Source organism: Esox lucius, chromosome 11, assembly GCF_011004845.1.
Source record: "Esox lucius isolate fEsoLuc1 chromosome 11, fEsoLuc1.pri, whole genome shotgun sequence".
In the NCBI taxonomy this organism is placed as follows: domain Eukaryota; kingdom Metazoa; phylum Chordata; class Actinopteri; order Esociformes; family Esocidae; genus Esox; species Esox lucius.
Window position 1 is genome coordinate 12,752,307 of NC_047579.1, and position 17,590 is coordinate 12,769,896.

The following is a 17,590-nucleotide window of genomic DNA, read 5'->3' on the forward strand; positions in this document are numbered from 1 at the left end:
CATCATACTGCCTATTGCTTATTTTTGGAAACTCTGAACATAACAATCTCACACATTACCTGAAATATTTCTGATCCTACAAGCAGCAGTGAGCTACACAGTGACCCAATATACAGGTGAAACAATCCAACATCCCTGAATATTTCTTCTGCTGTCATGGTGCGGTGAGCAGCAGCGCCACCGTGCCATACATTCTGAGTTTCCAACACATACGAACACATCCCGGACTGTCACATGTTTTCAATCATTCACACCAGGTCCCAATTGATATTGTTTGTATGTGTTTAAATGTTTTCCCTCTGCTCCCCACATTGTAGTTGTTGCGTTTGGATGTCTTGTTATATGAAAGTACTTTGTACCCGTTGCCTGCTTTCGTTTTTGCTGCTTTAGTCAGCCCTTTTCTTTCATTGTGTTTTTTGTGCTCTGTGTTTGTTTTATTAAAGACTCATCACCAACTACTCCTGCCTGCAACTGGTTCCTTGCTCCGCAACACCCCATTCATTACACCTGCTGGGAGCTCAGGGCTGGTGGAGGTTCACCCATTAACAAAAGCCGCTGTTTTAGTCCCTTGTTGTAGTGTAAAACCTCTGTTGTATAATGATAATGATCACAATGTCATATTAACTATAAAAATAAACTACTATTACTCACCCCAGAGTCTCCAGTCTACATTGTGGATCCTCCAACAAAGCAGAGAGTTTAATCACTCCTGAATCCTCTGGCAGATTGTTACTCAGATCCAGTTCTTTCAGGTGTGAGGGGTTTGACTTCAGAGCTGAGACCAGAAAAGCACAGCCTTCCTCAGTGATTCCACAACCTGACAGTCTGGAGAGAGATTATCATGATGTCAAATAACAGAACAATAGTTCAGAATAACAATAGAATATCCTCCATGTATTACATCTTTGTCATGTCAGCATTAATTAAGGGCGTACTGTTAAAACTGACATTGCCTATATATATGACACGCAAATGTAACCCCTTTTATAGAAAACCATCAATGTTCTCAGTTAATAAATATACTGTGTGTGTGTGTGTGTTGAAGGTATTAGCAAGAACGATACTAAACTGAAAAACAGAGGTGGATTTGTGGACAACAGATGGTTTAAATTAAGATACATTTGAATGTTTGATAAACCTGGAAAGTAGGACTGTAACGACATTTACACTAAGTCAACATACTTATCTAGTAAAATATTTTCGGTTACGGTCTTTGATTAGTCAAATATAATTCCTATTAGCCTAAAGTACATACAGTATGTTTAGAAGCTCTGAACACAACAATCTCACACATTACCTGAAATATTTCTGATCCTACAGGCAGCAGTGAAAAACAGTGACCCAATACACAGGTGAAACAATCTAACATACCTGAATATTTCAAATAGAGAAATAATGAAACCGTATGTTGTAATATGGGCTCAGAATTGTCTTTCTCCATGGACACATCCACTATGATTTAACACTCAAAACCAGAGCATACAGACTAGGCTGGAACATCATATCAGTCTCTTCAAAAACATACGGTTATTGACCAATAAGGACTCAAATATTACTGTATGTGTAACAAAGTAATGTGTACATATGATTTAACACAGTCGTGACACTATCAGTTGAATTGATGTAATAGTGATTCACTATGATAAAGTTATATCTCTCACATTCTAAAGAATAAGAAAGCCACACTACTACGCTCAGATGCAATAATTTAATATCACACCAATGTTTCTACAGACAAGCTGTCTTCTTCAGGGTAGCAACAGGGTATATCTCTCACACTCACAGCTGGATGGAAAGGCAGACCTCGTCTGAGATCCTCAGACTCTGGGACCGATGGTCCGAAAAAAAAATAACTAGCTGATGGATTCAGACCATGTTCTCCCCAAAAAAACATATTGTCTAAATAACCCAGATATAGAAGATCACTTTAGTTGTTGGTTGTGTTTGGACACGGTATGTTCAAAGGTATGAATATATAAGGAAAATAGCTGCTTGAGACCACAGAGTTGTGAAGTTTCCCTGATTACGTTCCTTAGTTATATATCATGTTATTTTCATGAACTCAATATTTAATGCCATAGAAGAAGTGGCCAGGTGATCACAAAGATGACTGAATCATTGCTAATAAAATGTAAAAAGGTCATTATTTTCATGCTGGTTTAATTATAGAAGAGCAGTGAACATTTATATTGTACCAGTGAACAGTGGACTTTACCAGGAGGTTGGGGACTTTGTCCTGCTGGGAGCTCAGGGCTGGTGGAGGTTCACCCATTGACAACAGCAGCTGTTTTTAGTCCCTTGTTGTAGTGTAACACCTCTGTTATATTGTTATAATGTTAATGATCACTATGTCATATTAAATATAAAAAGAACCTACTATTACTCACCTCAGAGTCTCCAGTCTACAATGTGGGTCTTTCAGCAGAGCAGAGAGCTTCTCCACTCCCGTATCCTTCAGGTCATTGTTACTCAGATCCAGTTCTTTCAGGTGTGAGGGGTTTGACTTCAGAGCTGAGACCAGATAAGTACAGCCTGTCTTTGTGATTCCACAACCTGACAGTCTGGAAAGAGATTATCATGATGACACAAACAGAACAAAAGTTCAGAATAACATTAGAATATCCTCTATATATTACATCATTATCATGTCAACTCTACTTAAGGACAAACTTTTAAAACTGACATTGCCTATATATATGACACACAAATGTAACCTCCTACACAGAAATATATCAGTGCTGTCATGTCAACATATATTGTAGATGTAAAAAGAGGGTTTGTGTGTGTGTGTGTGGTGGGGGGGGGGTTAATTTGTGGGGGGTAATTTGCATGACTGTACTTACAGAGCAGTTCTGCAGGTTTTGATCACTGGCAACAACCCCAGAAGACCTTCCTCTGATGTGGAGTATTTCTTCAGGTCAAACACATCAATCTCCTCTTCTGAAGTCAGTAACACAAATACCAGAGCTGACCACTGTGCAGGTGACAGTTCTTCTCTGGAGAGACGTCCTGAACTCAGGTACCTTTGGATCTCCTCCACTAGAGAATGGTCATTCAGTTCATTCAGACAGTGGAACAGATTGATGCACCTCTCTGAAGAGGGACTCTCCCTGATCTTCTCCTTGATGTACTTGACTGTTTCTCTGTGGGTCTGTGAGCTGCTTCTGGTCTTTGTCAGTAGACCTTGTAAATGCTTCTGATTTGACTCCAGTGAGAGACCCAGAAGGAAGCGGAGGAAAAGGTCCAAGTGTCCAGTCTTACTCTGTAAGGCTTTATCCACAGCAATCTTGTAGAATTTGACTTGAGACTTTTTTTTTAACCACATTAAAACTTTACTGATGGTTGATTGTTGTTCATACATTTTATTTCTGTTGTTGTTGATTAATGAGCAAAAAACATATACAGCAGCTAGAAACTCCTGAATGCTCAGATGGACAAAGCAGAACACCTTGTTCTGGTTCAGCTCACATTCCTCTTTAAAGATCTGTGTACAGACTCCTGAGTAAACTGATGCTTCATTGATATCAATGCCACACTCTTTCAGGTCTTCTTCATAGAAAATCAGATTGCCTTTCTGTAGCTGTTGAAAAGCCAGTTTTCCCAGTGTCAGAATGATCTCTTTATTCCAGTGTGGATCAGTCCCTTTTTTCCCATCATACTTTACATTCCTGTGTGTGGACTGAAACACAAGGAAGTGTGAGTACATGTCTGTTAGGGTCTTGGGCAGCTCTACTTTATCATCTGTAGTCAAGATGTACTCAAGGATTGTGCCAACGATCCAACAGAAGACTGGTATGTGACACATGATGTGGAGGCTCCTTGATGTCTTTATGTGTGAGATGATTCTGCTGGCCAGGTCCTCATCACTGAATCTCTTCCTGAAGTACTCCTCTTTCTGTGGGTCTTTGAACCCTCTCACCTCTGTCACCAGGTCAACACACCCTGAAGGGATCTGATTGGCTGCTGCCGGTCTGGTAGTTATCCAGAGGAGAGCAGAGGGAAGCAGATTTCCCTTGATGAGGTTTGTCAGCAGCACATCCACTGAGGTTGACTCTGTGACATTAAACACACACTCATTGTTGTAGAAGTCTAGGGGTAATCTACACTCATCCAGACCATCAAAGATGAACACAACTTTGCAATTGTCAAAGTTGGAGAATCCTGGAGTTTCAAAACACTTATCAATAAGATGTAACAAACTTAATTTGTCCTTTAACACATTCAGATTTCGGAATGGAAATGGAAATATACACTGGATGTCCTGATTAGCTTTTCCTTGAACCCAGTCCAGAATGAACTTCTGCACAGACACTGTTTTTCCAATTCCAGCCACACCCTTTGTAAGAACGGTTCTGATTGGGTTGTCGTGTCCAGGTGTGGGTTTGAAGATGTCATTACATTTGATTGCTGTCTCTGGTCTTGCTTGTTTCCTGGTTGTTTTCTCAATCTGTCTCACCTCATGTTCATTATTGACCTCTCCACTTCCACCCTCTGTGATGTAGAGCTCTGTGAAGATGTTATCCAGATGTTTTGTCTTTCCTTGTTTATCTATACCCTCAGATATTTTTTCAGACATATTCTTCAGCTTCTCTTTGAGCTTTTTAATTTCAGTTTGGCACACCACAGCACAGTCATCTAAATTACCAAACAAGGATAAGAGTGTTATGCAACAAAAGTGTACTGTACTCAATATGTGATGGAATATTAAATATGAGAAATAAAATAAGAAAGGGAGAAAGGTATATTACTAATTATCAGTCATTTGCATTTCAAGAAATACCTTGTAAACCATTCAAAAAGGTATTTCATACATTTACTTGAATGGACAAGAAGTTTGCATACATACAAGACAACACATTTTATTTAAACTGGAAGTAAATATTACCTGTATTGCAGTTCTCCATTAATCTCTCAGCAAGATCGTTCCGGTTCATCTTTTTCAAGACCGCCATTGAGTTCTTCATAGCATTGCCATGGGTGTAGGTCTGCACCATCATATCCACTGTGACTTCTCTGTCAGCATCCTCTAACTTGCTCTTAGGGATGCTGCAAAAGTCTTTCTGAAGGATCATCTCATCAGCATGCTGCAGGTACCATTGAAATGTCTTCAACTCTTTTTTGCCCAGCTTTTGCAGAGTAGCCAGCAGCAGCTCTCGAGCAGCAGTAGCCATTCCAGATCCCCAGATACTTGGAAAAACACAGTAGGATCCTCAATGTAAATTTAGAAAATTTTGTTTAGAAAGGTCTTAAGGTCGAGCAGCAGTGGCCATTCCAGATCCCCAGATACTGGGAAAAACACAGTAGGATCCTCAATGTAAATTTAGAAAATTTTGTTTAGAAAGGTCTTAAAGAAAGATACAAATGCTTTAATATCCAGTACAACCCTACAGCCTTGTTGAGGAGAATTCTGTAGATAACAATGTCATTTAATTTGCAGGCCACCAAAATATTTTTTGGGGAAGTTGGTTTTGCAGTGCATTTCCTATATCTACAGTATAACATGTAAAGCCTCAGGATATAACAGGATCTTCAAACTAAGTACCGGTCTCCTGAGCCTCTGCAGCACAGACACGTCCATGATGACCACAAACACACCGCAGGATATTAAAACAGATTGATACAAACGTGGTCCTTAACTAGTGCAAATGTGCATATTCCTATTATGTCACATGGCGCAAACAAGGGTATAGTGATGTGGGGCTCTGTTCCCATTGAGCAAAGGATGTTGCAAAATACATTGAAAAGACATTGAAAAGACGTCTTTCAAATTATTTTGCTCAGTGGCTTTTCACTGCTGTTTACCCACCTCTTGTAGGCAGGAGCTCATGAAGGTTAGGCTGCCTGGTGTTTAATAACCTTTGTGGCTCCTTTCATAAAGACACACTTGCTTCCAGGCAGAAGGAAGCACTCCTAGCACCACCCACTGCTAGCACCTCTGGCAGTTGTAACACCTCAAAGTCTTGACAACATATGGCCTCACAGAATAACTCATATCTCCATGGTAACCATAATATGCAGCACACTGTCCTCAGAACACAACAGAACTGTCAGACTGTGCCCCCGAACACCATCCCTCAACGCTTGCAGCCTTTGAACTTTCATAAGCCGCCTCACCTCAAATTACCCTCAATTTCTCTACTATCAAAACTCAAAGTCCCCCCAGTTATCACCCCTTTGACCCATTGCTTCCCTGTCTGAGCCTCCACCCGGCTCGACCCCACCTTAAGACCTCCTACCTGCTTCACCCCCAAGGCCCTATTTCTCTGCTCCTGATCCCTACACACTATGACAACCTCCCCCCCCTTCAACACATTAGCCCCCACCACATCCCCTACTTCTTTGTGGATTGCAGCTGTTTGTTTCATTGGACTCATCCCCCCTACACCCCCACCCTCCATAAACATCAGCACTATTGTGTTGCCCATATCCATGTCACCTGCTTCTGACCCTTCCTCCCTTCCTCCACACTACCCTCTCCCCCTCCCCTGTCACCATTACCATTACCCATACTGTCAACCATACGTCTCTTGTTCCCCTCTCCCTCCATTACCCATACTGTCAACCATACGTCTCTTGTTCCCCTCTCCCTCCATTACCCATACTGTCAACCTTACGTCTCTTGTTCCCCTCTTCCTCCATTACCCATACTGTCAACCTTACGTCTCTTGTTCCCCTCTCCCTCCATTACCCATACTGTCAACCTTACGTCTCTTGTTCCCCTCTTCCTCCATTACCCATACTGTCAACCTTACGTCTCTTGTTCCCCTCTCCCTCCATTACCCATACTGTCAACCTTGCGTCTCTTGTTCCCCTCTCCCTCCATTACCCATACTGTCAGATGTAGTCTCTTGTTCCCCTCTCCCTCCATTACCCATACTGTCAACCTTACGTCTCTTGTTCCCCTCTCCCTCCATTACCCATACTGTCAAATGTAGTCTATTGTTCCCCTCTCCCTCCATTACCCATATTGTCAACTGTAATCTCTTGTTCCCCTCTCCCTCCATTACCCATACTGTCAAATGTAGTCCCTTGTTCCCCTCTTCCTCCATTACCCATACTGTCAAATGTAGTCTCTTGTTCCCCTCTCCCTACATTACACATACTGTCAAATGTAGTCTCTTGTTCCCCTCTCCCTCCATTACCCATACTGTCAGATGTAGTCTCTTGTTCCCCTCTCCCTACATTACCCACACTGTCAGATGTAGTCTCTTGTTCCCCTCTCCCTCCATTACCCATACTGTCAAATGTAGTCTCTTGTTCCCCTCTCCCTCCATTGCCCATACTGTCAACTGTAGTCTCTTGTTCCCCTCTCCCTCCATTGCCCTGTCCAATCTTTTCAAACCCCCTTGGGTACCTCCCCTATCCCGTTCCTTATGCTTACCAGTCTTGCCCTTAACTGTACCGCTATGCTCCACAGCTGCGTCACTCACCCCTCCAATATCGCCCATCCTGACCCAGGCACAACACAACCATGCCCAACCATCACCGCCAACAGGCCCTTGTAACAAAATAATACAAACAAAGAAAATGCTCCCATGCTGTTGAAAACAAGAATCGAGCTAGCTGATGGGCTAATATTGAAGGCAGTCATATGACATTACCCAGGCCTCATGTTAATGATCCTTTTCCTTCTTGATGGTGTCGCACCATGGGGTTTAAACATGAGCACATGCGCATCAGAGGCTACAGTCCTCCTGTCATATTTGTACAACTGGACGGCATTATATTTTACTTGTACAAGTGACTGTATAATCGCCAAAAACACAATATCACATTACGATCTCGAACGAATAACTATGTTAAGCTTCTTTACACTACTATTGTGGACTCTCATTATGGCCCGAAGAGAGATTCACCCACGTGATAATTTAATGTGGCCTAGACACAGGAGTTTCTAGGTCTCACTTGTACGAATAACAATGAAGCTTCTATACACCAGTCTACGCCCTACTCAACTAGACTGGACTTTCCATACCCACACAGAAAGGTCCCACACAATAAAAATCAGGGCGTAGATAGGGGAATTAAGTAGGTCATCTTCAACTGCAAAAATGCAAAATGAGCCCCTAACCCAGCAAGCAACACGCCACCGGCCCACTAGCTTTCTCCCGCTGCGGCCGCCGAACGTTTCTGCAAATCTGCAGGCTTTTTGTTTTACAGCGCGCTTGGCAGTCGGCCATTTTCATCACAATGCCTTCCAACAATACCCTGATCAGCAGCTCACCAGCGGCCCGACGGGGGCTAGCTGCTTTTTTGCACTAAACCCAGTGGGATGCCTCATGCCCCAATATTAGGTTTTATTTATAATAATCCTTTACAATAATTTTGGTCATATCACAAATGACAATGTACTGAATTAAATATAAACAGTTTTTTTCAAATAAGGCAAGATGCATAATTTTTTTTTTAAAACAGGCATTGTACAGCAAGCGTACAAAATAAACATGTGAAAAATAAATCCAATCCCTCGGGGATACAGGAGATGTGTATGTACGTATCACATACAGTGGGGCAAAAAGGTATTTAGTCAGCCACATTAGTCTCACAGTTGAAGTGTACCTATGATGATAATTACAGGCCTCTCTCATCTTTTTAAGTGGGAGAACTTGCACAATTGGTGGCTGACTAAATACTTTTTTGCCCCACTGTACAGTGGGGAGAACAAGTACTTGATATACTGCCGATTTTGCAGGTTTTCCCACTTACAAAGCATGTAGAAGTCTGTTATTTTTATCATAGGTACTCTTCAACTGTGAGTGACAGAAACAAAAATCCAGAACATCACATTGTATGATTTTTAAGAAATTAATTAGCATTTTATTGCATGACATAAGTATTTGATACTTATGTATCAGAACTTAATATTTGGTACAGAAACCTTTATTTGCAATTACAGAGATCATATGTTTCCTGTAGTTCTTGACCAGGTTTGCACACACTCCAGCAGGGATTTTGGCTCACTCCTCCATACAGACCTTCTCCAGATCCTTCAGGTTTCGGGGCTGTTGCTGTGCAATACAAACATTCAAAGATTTTGTATGGGGTTCAGGTCTGGAGACTGGCTAGGCCATTCCAGGACCTTGAGATGCTTCTTACGGAGCCACTCATTAGTTGCCCTGGCTGTGTGTTTCGGGTCGTTGTCATGCTGGAAGACCCAGCCACAATCCATCTTCAATGGTCTTACTGAGGTAAGGAAGTTGTTAGCCAAGATCTCGCGATACATGGCCCCATCCATCCTCGATGTTTCCACCTCGATGCTTCATGGCTGGGATGGTGTTCTTGGGGTTGTACTCATCCTTCTTCTTCCTCCAAACACAGCGAGTGGAGTTTAGACCAAAAAGCTCTATTTTTGTCTCATCAGACCACATGACCTTCTCCCATTCCTCCTCTGGATCATCCAGATGGTCATTGGCAAACTTCAGAAGGGCTTGGACTTGCGCTGGCTTGAGCAAGGGGACCTTGCGTGCCCTACAGGATTTTAATCCATGAGGGTGTAGTGTGTTACTAATGGTTTTCTTTGAGACTGTGGTCCCAGCTCTCTTCAGGTCATTGACCAGGTCCTGCCAGGTTGTTATGGGCTGATCCCTCACCTTCCTGATGATCATTGATGCCCCACAAGGTGAGATCTTGCATGGAGCCCCAGACCGAGGGAGATTGACCGTCATCTTGAACTTCTTCCATTTTCTAATAATTTCCCCAACAGTTGTTGCCTTCTCACCAAGCTGTTTGCCTATTGTCCTGTAGCCCATCCCAGCCTTGTGCAGGTCTACAATTGTATTCCTGATGTCCTTACACACCTCTCTGGTCTTGGCCATTGTGGAGAGGTTGGAGTCTGTTTGATTGAGTGTGTGGACAGGTGTCTTTTATACAGGTAACGAGTTCAAACAGGTGTAGTTAATTCAGGCAATGAATGGAGAACAGGAAAGAAAAACTAACAGGTCTGTGAGAGCTGGAATTCTTACTGGTTGGTAGGTGATCAAATACTTATGTAATGTAATAAAATGCAAATTAATTATTTAAAAATCATACAATGTGATTTTCTGGATTTTTGTTTTAGATTCCATCTCTCACAGTTGAAGTGTAGCTATGATAAAAATGACAGACCACTACATGCTTTGTAAGTAGGAAAACCTGTAAAATTGGCAGTGTATTAAATACTTGTTCTCCCCACTGTATATATATATAAATATTTATATATATTTTTTTTATATATAGTATTTAACTATAATGTGTGAAAGGATTTCACTATTGTGTGTGAGAGGTGTTTCAGTAAAACCGGAAAGCCTTCCGGTCAACAAAAATGCACAATTCACAGCGTGATTCACGTGTTGATCGTCTGCCACGTTGTTCACAACACTAATCTGCCCAACATCCTGCAAGCCTAACTGAGGCAGCAGCGTTACTTCACACTGTGCTGGTGTCAGCAGAGACCATCAGAACCTTGTCAAATGCCACAACAGTCGGGCAGCGTTTCAGTAGTGTATATAAGAGCGTTTCACTTGTATGTATGAGAGCTTTTCAGTAGTGTATATAAGAGTGTTTCACTTGAATGTATGAGAGTGTTTCAATTGTATGTATGAGAGCTTTTCAGTACTGTATATAAGAGCGTTTCACTTGTATGTATGAGAGCTTTTCAGTAGTGCATATAAGAGTGTTTCACTTGAATTTATGAGAGTGTTTCAATTGTATGTATGAGAGCTTTTCAGTAGTGTATATAAGAGTGTTTTACTTGTATGTATGAGAGCTTTTCAGTACTGTATATAAGAGCGTTTCACTTGTATGTATGAGAGCTTTTCAGTAGTGTATATAAGAGCGTTTTACTTGTATGTATGAGAGCTTTTCAGTAGTGTATATAAGAGCGTTTTACTTGTATGTATGAGAGCTTTTCAGTAGTGTATATAAGAGCGTTTCACTTGAATGTATGAGAGCTTTTCAGTAGTGTATATAAGAGCGTTTCACTTGTATGTATGAGAGCTTTTCAGTACTGTATATAAGAGCATTTCACTTGAATGTATGAGAGCTTTTCAGTAGTGTATATAAGAGCGTTTCACTTGTATGTATGAGAGCTTTTCAGTAGTGTATATAAGAGCGTTTCACTTGTATGTATGAGAGCTTTTCAGTAGTGTATATGAGAGTGTTTCACTTGTATGTATAAGAGCTTTTCAGTAGTGTATATAAGAGCGTTTCACATGTGTTTGTGAGAAGTAATTCTGAATAATGTCCCTGACGGCCACTCATAGCTATGTATGTGACTCAACGTTCAATAATCTTCAGTCCAATGTCAAAAAAAATCTTGATCTTCGTTTGTTTCGGGAGAACTGTCCCCCATGAAGCGAGTAAAGTCGAGGCTAGGCGAGTAGTTGAGCTGGTAACATGCAGTGGTAAAGGGCCATTAGTTCGGGAAAAAAATGATGGTACGCAATGGCGAGACACGGCTGTTTCTATGTGTTTAATGTACATGTCTAAACAAAGGTCCTTTACAAAAGCAAAAGTGCATAAGTCTATTTTATTGATAAACTACCAGTGTCGCCCCTCCAAGAACTGCCACCTTAACGTGGTGGAAGGGTTTGAGTACCCGAGTGACTCTAGGAGCTATGTTGTCTGGGGCTATATGCCCCTGGTAGGGTCTCCCAGGGCAAACAGGTCTTAGGCGACGGGTCAGACTAAGAGCGGTTCAAAACCCCCTTAATGAAGAATAACTTCAACGCCCACGTGGGCAACGACAGTGACACCTGGAGGGGTGTGATTGGGAGGAACGGCCCCCCTGATCTGAACCCGAGTGGTGTTCAGTTATTGGACTTCTGTGCTAGTCACAGTTTGTCCATAACGAACACCATGTTCAAGCATAAGGGTGTCCATCAGTGCACGTGGCACCAGGACACCCTAGGCCGCAGGTCAATGATCGACTTTGTTGTCGTCTCATCTGACCTGCGGCCGTATGTCTTGGACACTCGGGTGAAGAGAGGGGCGGAGCTGTCAACTGATCACCACCTGGTGGTGAGTTGGATCCGATGGCGGGGGAGGAAGCTGGACAGACTCGGCAGGACCAAGCGTACTGTAAGGGTCTGCTGGGAACGTCTGGCCGAGTCTCCTGTCAGAGAGATCTTTAACTCCCACCTCCGGCAGAGCTTCGACTGGATCCCGAGGGAGGTTGGAGATATTGAGTCCGAGTGGGCCATGTTCTCCACCGCCATTGTTGAAGCGGCTGCTCGGAGCTGTGGCCGTAAGGTCTCCGGTGCCCGTCGAGGCGGCAATCCCCGAACCCGGTGGTGGACACCGGAAGTAAGGGATGCCGTCAAGCTGAAGAAGGAGTCCTATCAGTCCAGGTTGGCTTGTGGGACTCCTGAGGCAGCTGACGGGTACCGACAGGCCAAGCGGGCTGCAGCCCGGGTGGTTGTGGAGGCAAAAACTCGGGCCTGGGAGGAGTTCGGTGAGGCCATGGAGAAGGACTATCGGCTGGCCTCGAAGAGATTCTGGCAAACCATCCAGCGCCACAGGAGAGGGAAACAGTGCCCAACCAACGCTGTTTACAGTACAGGTGGACAGCTGTTGACCTCAACTGAGGATGTCGTCGGGCGGTGGAAAGAGTACTTCGAGGATCTCCTCAATCCCTCTGACACGTCTTCCATTGAGGAAGCAGAGGATGAGGGCTCAGAGGTGGACTCGTCCATCACCCGGGCTGAAGTCACAGAGGTGGTCAAGAAACTCCTCGGTGGCAAGGCACCGGTGGTGGATGAGATCCGCCCTGAGTACCTCAAGTCTCTGGATGTTGTGGGGCTGTCTTGGTTGACACGCCTGTGCAACATCGCGTGGCGGTCGGGGACAGTGCCTCTGGGATGGCAGACCGGGGTGGTGGTCCCTCTTTTTAAGAAGGGGGACCGGAGGGTGTGTTCCAACTATAGGGGGATCACATTTCTCAGCCTCCCCGGGAAAGTCTATGCCAGGGTTCTGCAGAGGAGAATACGGCCGATAGTAGAACCTCGGATTCAGGAGGAACAGTGTGGTTTTCGTCTGGGCCGTGGAACAATGGACCAGCTCTATACCCTCTACGGGGTGTTGGAGGGTTCATGGGAGTTTGCCCAACCAATCCACATGTGTTTTGTGGATTTGGAGAAGGCATTCGACTGTGTCCCTCGCGGCATCTTGTGGAGGGTGCTTGGGGAATATGGGGTCCTGGGTCCTTTGCTAAGGGCTGTCAGGTCCCTGTACAACCGAAGCAGGAGCTTGGTCCGCATTGCCGGCAGTAAGTCAGACTTGTTCCCAGTGCATGTTGGACTCCGGCAGGGCTGCCCTTTGTCACCGGTTCTGTTCGTAATTTTAATGGACAGAATTTCTAGGCGCAGCCAGGGGCCGGAGGGTGTCAGGTTTGGGGACCACACGATTTAGTCTCTGCTCTTTGCAGATGATGTTGTCATGTTGGCCCCTTCTAACCAGGACCTTCAGCATGCACTGGGATGGTTTGCAGCCGAGTGTGAAGCGGTAGGGATGAAAATCAGTACCTCCAAATCCGAGGCCATGGTCCTCAGTCGGAAAAGGTGGCTTGCCCACTTCAGGTTGGTGGAGAGTGCCTGCCTCAAGTGGAGGAGTTTAAGTATCTAGGGGTCTTGTTCACGAGTGAGGGAAGGATGGAACGGGAGATTGACAGACGGATCGGTGCAGCTTCTGCAGTAATGCAGTCGATGTATCGGTCTGTCGTGGTGAAGAAAGAGCTGAGCCGCAAGGCGAAGCTCTCGATTTACCAGTCAATCTACGTTCCTACTCTCACCTATGGTCATGAGCTTTGGGTCATGACCAAAAGGACAAGATCCCGGATACAGGCGGCCGAAATGAGCTTTCCCTGCAGGGTGGCTGGGCGATCCCTTAGAGATAGGGTGAGAAGCTCGGTCACCCGGGAGGAGCTCAGAGTAGAGCCGCTGCTCCTCCACATCGAGAGGGGTCAGCTGAGGTGGCTTGGGCATCTTTTTCGGATGCCTCCGTCCCACCGGGAGGAGACCCCGGGGAAGACCTAGGACACGCTGGAGGGACTATGTCTCCCGGCTGGCCTGGGAACGCCTCGGTGTCCCCCCGGAAGAGCTAGAGGAAGTGTCTGGGGAGAGGGAAGTCTGGGCATCCCTGCTTAGACTGCTGCCCCCGCGACCCGGCCCCGGATAAGCGGAAGAAGATGGATGGATGGATGGAACTACCAGTGTTGACCAAAATGTTGTACACTAAGATTTAACAATATTAAAATAAAGTTAATACAAATAATCAGTACAACAATAAAAGGGGTACAATTGCATCTTTGCTGGAAGAAAATGGCAACACAAGCAGATACATTAGTTCACAACACACGCCCTGTCTTTGGCGGATATTCGCCAGCGTAAAGCAGGCGGGCCGCTGGTGGAAAGCCGCCTGAGATGCAAACTGAGATCAGGAGAAAAGCGGCAAAAGCTGGTGGCCCGTTGGCTGCCGGTGGGGCGCCATCGATTGGCTGCCGGTGGGTTGAAATAATGATTGCGTAACCCAGTCATCAAGGAAGAAAGTAATTCAGTTATTTATTGCAGAATTTGATGGTCTTTTGTCCATGATGTTACAGACTCAATCTTACGAACTTTTCTCAAAGAAACTTCCGGTTATACTTTATAGACATCGCAGTCCAAAATACACATCACCAGTGGTTAATTTGAGCCGGATCCGGCCGGAAACAAGAACCAGCACCTCTCAGATTTTCCTCAGTTAGTTCCGGCACCTACTTTTCACAGATCCGATCATCTGCGCATGACTTGTCTTTTTCCATCAGTGTTCGCTTTGCACTCTAAAAATTCTACTATAAGCAATCAGAGTTCATAAAGTTGACTCTTCCTAGAGCTTCTTGTAGCCTCAGCACTGCCTGAAAAGATTGTGAGAGTTTTAGCTTTTTGTTTTCCGCTATTTGTGCTACCGATGTGCTGTAGCTTATTTACGTCAATTTGCCAACCGGATCCATGTCTTTCGTGCCCCCCAATGTGTTACGGGACCTTCCGATTTGCAAACTATGGCTGATGTCCACCAGATACTTCAACATTTTGAGTATGTTATTTTTGTCGGATGCCCTGTACGTAGTTTTTCGTACATGACACACATGCTTTCGCAAGGCAATACGGTTGGAAGCAGGAAAAATATTATTTTTTCAGTCTCTAATGAACCTCTGACAAAAGTGCATATTACTACTGGGACATCAACTCCAAAAATGCAGCCTGGAGCAGGATTGCTACTAGAGTTATATCTGCGCAGTTGAATGAGATAAACTACTATAATTGTGGAAAATAGGTGCTGGTGATTCAGCTAAGTTAGAGCAGAATGGTTTGTATTGGACAGTAGTTTGATACAATGCAAGCTAACAACAAGACAACTAATTATTTAATTAGTTTTGAGTTTGTTAGGTAGGCTACTGTAGCCACTTGAATTATTTTATTTAGCAGATTATCAAATTTACCATGAACAATATAGATTTGACATTGTAAATAATATAACATTTGATAAACCTGACACGTTTTTATTAGTTGGCTATGGTCATGCTGTGTGCCACTCGTTGCCATGTACTCCTTTCATTGGAAACTTGAACTTCCATCGGATCGACTGTAAAACCATGCACAAGTTGAAAATATTGAACGCTTGCATTACACCAAACGCACCGCAATGCAGCACCGCATTGAAAACTTACCTTTTCGGATTGCTTCATTGACAATGAAAGACTTCAGGCGCAACACAACAAGCTTGACGTACCTGGTGGACACGTACGCCCCCGCAGTGTGTCTCACTGCTGGACATCAATGACAAAGACCAGCTATATGTCCATCACCTGCCGCTACATAGAGGCCTTTAAATTGTCCTCTCACCTCCTGGACTGTTTTGTCTTAACTGAGAGGCACACTGCAACTCACCTAGCAAGTGAACTCACAAGAGAAACACATGAATGGGGTGTTACTCAAAAAGTGGTGGCTTGTGTAAGTGAAAATGCAGGTAACATACAAAGTGCACTGGACTTTCTGGGATGGGCCCAGTTTGCTTGCTTCACTCATACACTTAACCTTGTGGTGAGAGAGGGCCTGAAGAATATTCATGACACAGTGCCAAATTTTCTCAAAAATGCTTAGCTATTAGCTAGCCATCTATAATAATCTTTGTACAACAGTACACTTCAGTTCCGTTACAAACGTTTTGTTGCCCACTTTATCTCAGCAAAATTGTAAAGAGCTGTATGGAAAACCTGTAGTGTAGCGGGGACATCCCTGTTCTTCAATATTCTGACCCTGGTTCAATTCCCCTTTAAGATGTTCCAAATATTGTATTTCACAAATGTATAGCCACTTGGTACGTTTCAGCCTTCACACAACAATATATATCCCCTCTGTAATACCATGATTCTCCTATATTTAGAATAATTGTTTTATGTGACCCTTATATACTGTTATTTTCTTCCAAAGACACAAATCAGCCATGGAGTGATTGGAGTCATTGTTTTCGTTATAAGTATGATGTTTAGCTATTAGCTATATAGTCTTTATGCAAGACTACTCTTTAGTTCCATTAATAAATGTTCTTTTGTCCACGTTACTTCAGCAAAAATGTAATGGCTGAGGTAAAAGTTGCATTCTGCTGTTTAAATAGTGTAATGATTAAAGACAGTCTGCCACATAGAAAACCAGGGATTTAAACTTGCCAGCGAGAACAACATTCATCCCTTCTAATCGGCTGAACTAGGATTGCCTGGCTCCTTTTATGGTTCAAAGGGGTTTTTGTTTTGTTTTGATTTCTTCTCCTTCGATTGGACATCCTGACTACTAGCAGCATTGGACATTTGTTAATAGCAAAACATTTCTCTAGTGAGAGCATGCAGTGAGATGCTTCCTGTGCCCTGCTCGCAGCTTTAATTTTTATATTATAACTGCTGTTACTTAATACAGCGGTCCCCAACCCCCGGGTCATTTGGTACCGGGCCGCAGAGAAAGAATAAATAACTTCGATTATTTCAGTTTTATTTATTATCTGAGTCTCAACAATGTTTTATTTTGAAAAATGACCGGATTCTCTCTGATACATCCGTCTATGACCACTCTTGACGCTTGTCTCGGTCACGTGATACGTTGCCGCGAAAATTAACCCCTCAAGCTAGCAAAATTAGTAAAACACAAACTTCTTTGGAATGTTTCTTTGCGAAGGGGAAAATGCCCAGTGAGGAGACAGAAGAAGATCCTACGACTTCCAAGAAAAAGAAAGCTGCATTTAACAGACAATACCAGGAGTCCTACTTAAAATATGGATTAATCGCAACAGGTGATTCCCGCAAATTCGAGTCCACTGAGAGCATCATACTTGGTGGTTAATCGTATTGATAATGCTAAGAACCCATTCACCATTGGTGAAGAATTGATCCTGCCCGCCACTAAAGACATTTGCCGTGAACTTCAAGGAGAGGCTGCGGTTAAAAAGATAGCACAGATGCCTCTTTCAGCTAGCACCGGCACTCGGCGCATTGAGGAAATAGCAGAGGACATTGAGACACAATTGTTGGAGAGGATTAATACATCACTGTGGTACGCATAGGCGCCGATTTATGTTTTCCTCCGTG

General features: G+C 43.7%; 2 protein-coding genes across 4 annotated transcripts in view; one reads left to right on the plus strand and one right to left on the minus strand.

Moving 5' to 3' along the window:
• The window catches only part of LOC117595278 (NLR family CARD domain-containing protein 3-like), a 495,319-nt gene that overhangs the window by 238,514 nt on the left and 239,215 nt on the right, over positions 1-17,590 (plus strand). The window lies entirely within an intron of this gene.
• LOC114840341 (NLR family CARD domain-containing protein 3-like) overlaps positions 1-17,590 on the minus strand; it is a 32,293-nt gene that overhangs the window by 10,750 nt on the left and 3,953 nt on the right. For all 3 annotated transcript variants that reach the window (XM_034295470.1, XM_034295469.1, XM_034295471.1), the window contains exons 2-3: positions 4,886-5,187; positions 2,844-4,635 (exon numbers count right to left, since the gene is read on the minus strand). In XM_034295470.1, coding sequence (XP_034151361.1) covers positions 2,844-4,635; positions 4,886-5,171 — 2,078 coding nt within the window. In that variant the 5' untranslated portion in view covers positions 5,172-5,187. The remainder of the gene's footprint in view (positions 1-2,843; positions 4,636-4,885; positions 5,188-17,590) is intronic.